At 42.8% G+C, this 10,090-nt stretch overlaps 1 protein-coding gene across 2 annotated transcripts in view; it reads right to left on the bottom strand.

Annotated features, from left to right (window-relative positions):
* LOC103751200 (histone-lysine N-methyltransferase SETMAR) overlaps positions 1–943 on the bottom strand; it is a 13,426-nt gene extending 12,483 nt beyond the window's left edge. The window contains exon 1 of one of the 2 annotated variants that reach the window (XM_008854565.3): positions 661–943. In XM_008854565.3, coding sequence (XP_008852787.1) covers positions 661–816 — 156 coding nt within the window. In that variant the 5' untranslated portion in view covers positions 817–943. The remainder of the gene's footprint in view (positions 1–660) is intronic. The other variant, XM_008854564.3, reaches the window with a different exon arrangement.
* Positions 944–10,090: the final 9,147 nt, after the last annotated feature.

Genomic DNA, 10,090 nt, shown 5'->3' with positions numbered 1-10,090 from the left:
ACACACACACACACACACACACACACACACACACACACACACACACACACACACACACACACACACACACACACACACACACGATGAAAGATGCAGGTGGGGCTGGTTGGGAAAAAGAAAGGAATTAGGCAGAATGGGAAGAGGACCACTGACGGAAAAGGGTGGTGATGTGTATGATCAAAATACATTATGGACAATGTATGAAAACGTCAACTTGAAAACCATTATTATGTATAATCAGTATCTGCTAATGAACGTTAAAAATATGCCATAACGAAACATAATAGTCTGTATGTTAATACTTAAAAAATAAAAATGTTAAGATAAAAAAGACGCCTGAAATTACAGCCAGTTTCACAACTGCCACCACGTGGGGGAGCTATTCGCCTAGTTTTCGTCGCCCTTAGGAAAGATGCCCTTCTGTCCACCCCTGCTGGGCACCGCTACCTAGTCTCGCCCATAGATAGAAGGTCCTGGCCTCTCGTTGGCCACGCCCAGGAAGCAGTGCGCAGTCCTCTAGTCCCGCCCCTATATGGAAGGAAGCTGACCACGCCCTGAAGGCGGTGTGAAGCCCTTTAGCCCCTCCCCCACATAGAAGGGCGCTAGCCACGCCCCAGAGGCAGAGCAGCTGCCTTCTTGGCCGCTTAGTCACGTCCTTACCTGGAAAGGCGCAGGCCTCGGTCCCGCCCCCGGAGGCCACGCGCTGACAGGCAAGTTCTCCAAGCCGCGAGCTACATCCAGTTGCTCTGTGGGGATCGCAGGCGCCTCCTTACACGCTGTCTTTCCCAAAGACCGCTTCATAGCTTCCGCAGACATTAACGGGCCTCCCTCCACCTACTAGCCTGACACTCTTGGGCCTCCCAGAGGATACTGGGAATTGTGGAGTCCGGGGACCCCATCGCCTCATGGGAGTTGTAGTTTTTTTTTCCTCACGTGTGGCGGACGAGGTAGAGTCCTGCCTCAGCATTTAGATACTTTTGGTCTGACTCCCACTGTTTTGAGCCAGATGCTTAGCTGACAATTACCGAGCCATTAAAGGTACAACAAAACTTTGGAAGTTTTAAAATGTTTTTAATTTTTCTGGGGAATCGGGGACAGCCCCTGCAGCGAGTTTGTTTGTCAGGTTTTGCGGGGCTTAGTAGATGTTTGGAGATGAACCCTCTAAACTGAGAGAACGGTGCAGGGTTTCTAGAGACCTAGAACCTGTGGAGAAGTTGGATAGTAGGTGATAGGATCAGGCCTTTGGGACGCCTCTCACCACACCGTGAAAAAAAAAAAAAAAAAAAAGCCAGTCTTGAGTAAAGTTTCTTGGTTCTGCTTATCTTGCTGCTTTTCTTTGAAATTTCTTTCCTCACTACTTTCTGTGTTAACACTGTACCAAATGGGATTGATTTGTTTTACTAACTGAAAGGTTTGGGGTAAGGGTGTTCAAGGGAATACTGAGAAGGATTGCCTTTTTTTTACTACGATTTAGTAGAGGAGATATTAATGCCACATAGAGGCAGGCAGACCGCAGCATGGGGGCGGAGCTCAGGTCCACGTGGCAGAGTGGGAGTTCCTTCTTCCAGGTTTCAGAGCAAGGGGTGGTTTGCCATGAGCCATGCCAGAGCATGGCTTTGCCATGAAGTTGTTGGGTAGCCCATACATATAGGAGCTTGCAGTCAGGCAGTCTCAGAATTAGCTATGAGAGTGAGGAGGGCAATAATCTAGAAAAACAAGTTAGTTTTGGTGTGAGAAACATTAAATATTGCTCTTTTCTTTCAAACCCTGTAAAACTTGGTTTATGACAAGGAGTTCTAACCTTTTAATACCACCACACCATGTAAGGTTTAAGGAAAGAACCTAATGCATTGTCAAACCCAATGGCCTGGGGCAGTGGAGCGCTTCCCTGTTCCTTTCTGACAGTCCTTTAAAAATAGCCAATTTGGAAAGACTGTGAGGTTCATCCCCAGCCATTTGGGAAAATTATGCAGAACTGTTGTGTTAGAAATAAAAACTCATCAAACTTCTAGGTCCTGTGTGCTTGCTGGACATGATTGACCATACAGCGTACCCTTTTGCAAAAGTAAAATCTGCATGGCTGAGTTACTTTTGCTTTGTCCACATATTTTTGTGGTATTGGTGGGGTCCTTGAACCTCAGATTTTATTTCTAACACTGGTAACTAAATTTCTGTACGTAAGCACAAATTCACTAAAATGGAGAAGCTTTACAAATGGCCCTAGTCCTTTGTTTTTTCTTTTTTGAGACAGAGTCTTACTATGTAGCCCAGACTGGCTTTCAACACTTCATCCTCCTGAATGTTAGGACAACTTGCATGGCCCATTGTGTGTAAAGATCTTAATTGGATTTATTTCCAATGCTAGAGTCAGACAGCATTTCATTCTATAAAAGAGAATAAGCATTCTGATTCCCCAAGCAGAAGATTAGATTTATAGAAAGAGAAGGGATGGAAAAGCAGAAACAAGCAACAAAAGCAGATCAGTCATTTCAAAGTCTCTTTATCTTTGTAAGGCTGGCTAGTAATCAAGAATAGGAAAATAGCTGATTAGTTTGCATCTGGGTACTTTTGTGTATAAAGACTAAGGCAAGGAATTTTATTACCATGGGAAATTTGTTATCTCTCTAATCCCTGATTTCTCCACAAGGTCAGATAAACAGCTTAGTTTCAGCTTGTTGTCAAGGGACTTGATCTCGATTTTTATTCTAGTTTGCTGTGGTCTAGTGTAGAAGCTTAGTCCAAAGTAATAGCCTCCTATAATTTCATTTGGGGTGTGTGTGTGTGTGTAGGTACACATGCAATGTGTGCAGGCTGTGTGTGGAGGACCAAGGAAGGCATTGGGTGTCTTCCTTGATCACATCTTTTGTTGAGGCACGTTTTTACTGAACCAGGAGCTCCCTGATTCCAAATAGTTTAGCTGGCCAGCTTGTCCAGGAGGTGGGGTATCCTCTTTCTTTGCCCCTGGAGTGCTGGAATTATAGGCAGCTGCCATACCTGCTGGGCTTTACATTGGTTTTGGACATTCAAACTCAGTGCTTTATCCACAGAGCCATCTCCTCAGCTCCATATCTCCTGTAGTTCTTATTTAACAATGTACTTTTGTCAGTTTCTCTCTAAAACAAGAATTCTATATTTTTGTTCCTTTCACACCTTCCCTGGACTTCTTCAGTAATAACATGCACTTACATAGTGTCCTAGTTTTCTGTTGCTGTGATAAAACACTGACCAAAAGTAACTTGGTGAGAAAAAGGTTTATTTCACCTTACACTTGCAGGTAATAGTTCATCACTGAGTGAAGTTGGGGCAAGAACTCAAGACAGGAGCCTGGAGTAGGAACTGAAGCACAGAACATAGAGGAAGCTGCTTACTAGCTTGCTTCCTGCGCCTTGTACAGTTACCTTTTTTTAAAAATGCAGTCTAGGCCCATCTGCCTAGGGATGGTACTGACTACAGGGTCCTCCTATGTCACTTAACAATCCAGAAAATGTCCCCATAGACACACCCTCAGGCCAGCCTGATAGAGGAAATTCCTCAGTTAAGGTGCCCTCTTTTCAGATTAGCCATCCACCACCAAGATTAGCCATCACACATGGTTTCAGAGATGCTGATGCTGATTATTATTTTGTGATAGCCTTGATTTGTTACACAGGCTGGTCTTTAACATGTGGGCTTAAGTGATCCTCCTACTTCAGCTTTCAGGGTAGCTAGCTCCACAGGCACATGCCCCTAGCACCCCAACATGGCTTCAGACATAAAGAATTAAGATAACAGTTTCTAATCCTGATGTTTCTTCTCTACTCCAGTTATGTATAATGGATGCTTCTGCTTTCTATCCTATAGACTCCTCAAGCTCAGAGAGACATGAGTTGACTTATTCTTCTGCAAGTTTTTTTTTTTCATTAACATAAACTTTGGGACTAGTTTAGTGGTTATCTAACAGAGCAACCAAACAGCAAACAGAAAAGTTTCCTTATAGTCCTTATATTCCATAAGCCTGCATAACTAAGTACTTAGTGGCCAAGTCTTGATTCTACCTTCCTAATGTTTCTTATTTTCATTACCACCTTACTTAGTTCTAGGCTTTCATTTCTTGCTTGGCTTATTCAAGTCAGCCTCAACTGTATCATTCTCCATACCTCAAATGCTCTTAATGTTGTTGCCATGCTTTGAAGATAGGCATCTAATTATTGCTATTGCTACTTAAAACCCTGTGTTTGCTCTGTGTTTTCTTTCAAAGTTTTCCTTCTGTATTCTGAGTCTTAAGGCCTTTGAAGATCTAGTCCTGTATTAGTTATATTTCTGTTGCTTTGATAAAACAGTAAAATCAAGGCCACTTATAGAATGAAGAATTTATTTGGCTTTCAGTTTCAGAGGAATAAGAGCCTAGCATGGTGGAGAGGCATGGTGACAGGAGCACCTGGAGCACTACCACATTCCACTCCCTGACCCCCATAGGCTCAAGACCATGTCATAATGCAAAATATATTTAGTCTAAACTTAAATATCCCTATAGTCTTTGACAGTCTCAATACTGGTCAAAAGTCCAAAGTCTCTTCTGAGACTCAAGGAAATCTCTTAACTGTAAGCCCCTGTAAAATCAAAAGACAGATTATTTACTTCCAACATGCAGTGGAATTGAATACACATTCCCATTCTAAAAGGGAGGAATGGGTGCATAGTGGGAAACATTGGACCAAAGCAAGATCAAAAACCAGCAGGGAAAACACCAAATCCAGTAGTTCCATGTTCAATTTCTGGGAATTCACTTCCAAAGGGTTTAGACAGTCCCTCCAGTTTTGTTTCCCACAGCATCTCTCTTTCTTGGGCTGGTACCACTCCTTGTATACAGCTCTCCTTGACAGACACCTCATGGCTCTGGCATTTTCAACATCTTGGGATCTCACCTGCCAACCAGGCTTTACCTTCATAGCTTCATGCAATAGTCTCTTAGGGCCTCTTGACCTCCCAAGGCCTTCTCATAGGGAAGACCCTGTTACATGCTGCCTGGCCTTAGCAGCTCTCTGAAACCTCAGAGGAAGAACCAATCCCCCTCACTCTTGCATCTTTTATGCCTTTAAATCCAGAAACATGTAAATAATACCACCAAGTTTGGCTTACACCTTGGGATGGACCTCAGCCAGCTTCATCCACATTACCAGAAACTTTTATCTGTTTGAGTTAGAAGCACAATACTCCTTATGTCTTTTCCTTTCACAGTGAAACTTAGCTGGGTGAAGTCTTGCTGAGAGTACTCTTTCCATTGTTGGAGTGCATATCTGGAGGCTTTTTAATGGTTCTAATCTCTTTATCAAAGAAAGCCTCTTCTTCAGCACACCATTGACTCCAACATTATTAACATTATTAAGAGAGCCACATTCCTAGTGCTCTCTTTCTCTCCAAACTATACATTCTGTATTTCTTTCTGCCCCATTTATTCTTTTTCATTATGAATCTGCATAAAACTCGCTATTAATAGCCATGCCTATGGATCTATATTAGGCTTTCTTGAAATTTCCTTCACCAGGAAATTAGTTCATTAGTTTAGACTTAAGCATCAGGCAAGTTCTTAGGCTTGGGACAAATAGCAGCCAGACTCTTTGCCAAAATATCCCATTGCCATTTAAGTCCTTGTCTCCATCTCCTTCTGGAACATCTTGAGCCAGGCCTCTCCTAGAATGATCCATTAAGCTCTATTTACATCATTCAACTGCTTTTCTAGTCCAAACTTCCAAAGTTTTCCACATTTCTTCAAAACCCACATGTCAGGTTCTTCAAAACCACAGCTCACTCTCTGTTATTTTTCTGTTGCTATGATAAAACACCACAACCAAGGCCACTTATAGAATGAGGAGTTCATTTGGCTTACAGTTCCAGAGGGGTAAGAGTCCATCATGGCAGGGAAGCGTGGTGATGGGAGGCAGCTGGAACAGAAAGCTGAGTGCTCACATCTTCAAGCAGGCACAGGAAGCAGAGAGAGAAACTGGAAATGGGATGTAACTTTGAACTCTCAAAGCCCGCCCCCAGTGATGTGCTTCCTCTAGCATGGCCTCGGTTCCTAAATGTTCTCTGACCCTCCCCAAACAGCACCATGAACTGGGGACTAAGTGTCCAAGTGTTTGGAGCCTATGGGGGACCCTTCCATTGAAATCACCACAAGTCCCTACTCATTTCTCTGGTTTCTCTATTACTCTATTAGTTACTTTTCTCATTGCTATAATAAAATATATTGAATAGGAGAAGTTATAGTCTTATAAGCAAACTGTATTCTTGTATAATCTCATTTTCAGCTTAGATTATTTTGTAGTTTCCTTTTGTTTAACTTACAAGATAGATATCTTGAAATGCAACCCTGTGGTGTTTTACGACTAGGTAATGTTTTATTGCTCTGTGATGTCTTTATTATCCTGAGATGTTTTTATTACTCTATATAATATCTTGAATTACTTTCTACTCACCATGTCTAACTACTGATAAATATGTGAAACTAAGAAAATAGAAAGTCCACCAATGGTCTAATGAAGCACCTGGTCCAGTTAGGCTAAGAAAAGTATAGATTAAATGTGACAGGTATCTGAACTTCTGCTTATGATATCTGTTTTTGTGAACTGCAATGATCATTTGACCAATTCCTAGCCAAAATAACCTGGCCTAGTTATAGATCAAAACTCAGCAGATGTCCTGGCCCATGCCTGGGTTATCTGCTTTTTAAATCATGATGACTAAGTGAGCTCTAGAAGGAATTTTTTCAGACATAGCATGGCTCATCATGAAGAGACATAGGGCCCAGGTGCCAACCATAAAATGATGACATGGAAATGTCTATATAACCTCACTTGTACTTTGTTCTTGGTCCAGAAAATCTTGAAGTGTTTGTTGCTAATTCTGGGACCACATGAATGTGAAAAATAAACTAGCTTTCCAACTCTCTCCTGGGTGACATACTTGATCTCTTAGCTGTTTGAAGAAAATTTCCATAACAACATGATAAAAATAAATTATAGGGATGTGTGTTTATTTTGGCTCATGGTTTGAAGAAACACAGTTCATTATGAAGAGAAAGTCATGGCAGTGGAGGCATGAGGTGGCTGATGACACTGTGTCTGCATCAAGGAGAGAGAGATAAATGCTCATGCTTTCTCTTGTTTTCCTTTTAATTCTGTCCAGGACCCAGGCCTCCAACAAGGTTCCACCAGCTAAAGATTCCAAGACTTCCCCAAACAGCACCACCAATTGGAGACCACATGTTCAAATACTTGAGGCTATGGGGAACATTTCTCATTCAAACCACCATAGTGCCCTTGGTCACATATTTGTTATGTGTACAGTGTCTACTCAGCCCAAATATTCCCTTTCCTGTATCTACTACGAGTAGCATTGATAGACTCTGTAATTCTTTAATATACTCAGACAAAGCCCTTTCATTGAGCACATACCAGTACCTACATACATATATGTTGGAGAAGGATGAAGAAGCATTCTGTTTTAGTTTAAATGTTTTTCTTGCATATATTTGCTATAGTCTTGATATAGAGCCAAGCATTTGTATGTTTGGGTATGTAGTCTATTGATTGGAGTGCCATGTTATGTTTACTCAGTGTTGCAATTTTAATATATTTCAAGTGAGACAAGGGCTGGACTGAGTCTGATCCCCATACTGAAAAATTTTTAAAAAGGTTAAAGGTTGAAAGTGGGGCAGAAAACAAGGTGTGGTGGCACACACCTTTAGTATCAGCACTCAGGAGGTAGAGGCAGGTAGATCTCTGTGAGATCCAGATCAGTCTGGTCTACATGGTAAATTCTAGGTCAGCTGGGGCTACAGGTAGACCCTGTCTCAAAAAGACAAAAAAAAAAGTGGGCAAAGACAATAATAGTGAAGCAGTCTGTGACCAGAAGGTGCATATCTTACCTTAACTCTTTTGTGCTTTTACCTCACTGACACCTACTTTAATGCCATAACATTATTTTTTGTGTGTGATTTTTTTTTTCTCAAGACTCTGCAGAATATTCCACTTAGTTTCTCTAGAGAGAAATTCTACTCTCTTAGTTCATCATCATTTCCTTAGAAAACTATTACAGTAATATTTGGTATTAATAGATTTGGGCATATATATTAGATCAAGCTTATAATTGTGGGTATGTGTGAGCAAGTAATGCATCCACTTAATTTTGTATTGAAGTACATATCTGACATAAAAACTCTTTTGAGAGCAGCTTAAGAAGGGAAGATCGGGGTTGAATCTATAGAAAAGAACCAGACCTGGAGAGATGGCTCAGTGGTAAAGAGCACTAGCTGCTCTTCCAGAGGACCTGGGTTCAGTTCCCGGCACCCACATGGCAGCTAAAATCCATCTGTAACTTCAGTTTGAGGGGATCTGACATCCTCTTCTGGCCTCTTTGGGCACTGCATGTACATGGTGACTTACATGCATGCAGGCAAAACACTCACACACATTGAAAAAAAAAAACCAAAGATTCCACAAGATCTGGAGGTAGACATGCTTAATTTCATATCTCTACTTTGTTAGTTTCTGACAATGGTTAGAAATAACTAACATGTATTGGGTTACTACTATGTCAGGCATTGCTAAAGATTCTTTTTTTTTAAGGGCTTGAGATGGCTCAGTGGTTAAGAGCACTGGCTACTCTTGCAGAGGACCTGGGTTCAATTCCCAGCCCTGACATGGTGGCTAATAACTGTCCATAACTCCAGTTCCAGGGGGAATTAATTCAATGGCCTCTTTTCACCTCTATGGGCATTGTACAACACAGGGGCACTTATATACATGCTGGCAATACACTCATTCACATAAAATAAAAATAGTAAATAAAAACGTGGAAAAATTTTTTGCCTAGAACTTGAAGGTATGACACTATTGCTGAAGACAGGACATATTTCAGATGCAATGGAGCTGGAACGGTCCTGGAAGCCACTTCCCTGAAGACTAGCTCTTTTGGAGGACACTATGCAACTGCTAAGGGAGAACCCCCATCTATGGTCCAATCCCAGCTTTAAGGCCTAGTAACTACAACAGTGGCTGGCACAGAAAACTAGATTGGGACTGTAGTGACATTTTTATTTTGGGGGTAATCAACAGCTACCCAATTGAATTTAAAGCCTGCTTAATGGGAAGGAACTCACTACTGGGCAACTGATTACTGCTGGATGAGGAAGAGCTGATCTTCAGTCTGGCTTTGAACCATGCAGACACTCTCCTGCCCCAGCCTTCCAAGCAGCTAGGATTACAGACGTGCGCCACATGCCCAACCAGAGCTGATCTTCTTTAAGGGAGTGACTCTAGATAGGCTGAGTAGACCCCAGTGAATGAACTTGCACTGAGGGACATCTAGGGCTACTAATTTGATTTGTTATGCCTTAAGATAAATGCATGAAATCCAGTTGGGGGGGGCTATGGGAGGGTACTGATGAGGAGGGGGGCAGACAATTAAGATGTTGTATATAAAATACACAAAAGTTCAATTAAAAATATACAAAAGAGGCCTCTTGGGGTAAGTCTGTAGCGCAGCTCTCCGCACCGGGACTCCCTAAGCCACATTCACCCTTCCATCCCTCCCGCCATTCTATACCCCTAGTCTGGGCCCTGCGCCATTCCTAGTATTGGGGCCCCAGACACCTGGGGAACCAATACTGCTTCCTGATCCTCCTCACCCAGACCAACTCAGTCCCTTTCTTGGGCTCCAGGAGCACCGCTTCTGCTCCTGGCCCCACCCTCACCCCTCTTGCACCACCGGCTAACTCTCCTAGCCTGCACTACTATCCTCAGGCCTCCTCCTAGTTTGGGCCCTGCGCCATTCCTAGCCTTGGCGCCCCAGACACCTGGGGAACCAATACTGCTTCCTGACCCTTCTCACCCAGACCAACTCAGTGCCTTTCTTGGGCACCAGGAGCACAGCTTCTGGTCCTGGCCCCGCCCTCACCTCCCTCTAATTCCCTGGTCCTGGAACACCCTGGAACACCCGCCAGCGTCTTTCTGGGGCTCTGAGACTTACCTTTACTCTCCCTGATCCTTTGCATCCAGTACAACCCAGCTACTCAATCCACTCCCTGGGAAATCTTGGGGCTTCTTCCCGC

This window comes from Nannospalax galili, unplaced genomic scaffold, assembly GCF_000622305.1.
Source record: "Nannospalax galili isolate Female #2095 unplaced genomic scaffold, S.galili_v1.0 scaffold846, whole genome shotgun sequence".
NCBI lineage: Eukaryota > Metazoa > Chordata > Mammalia > Rodentia > Spalacidae > Nannospalax > Nannospalax galili.
This window is presented reverse-complemented; position numbering and strand designations above follow the sequence as displayed.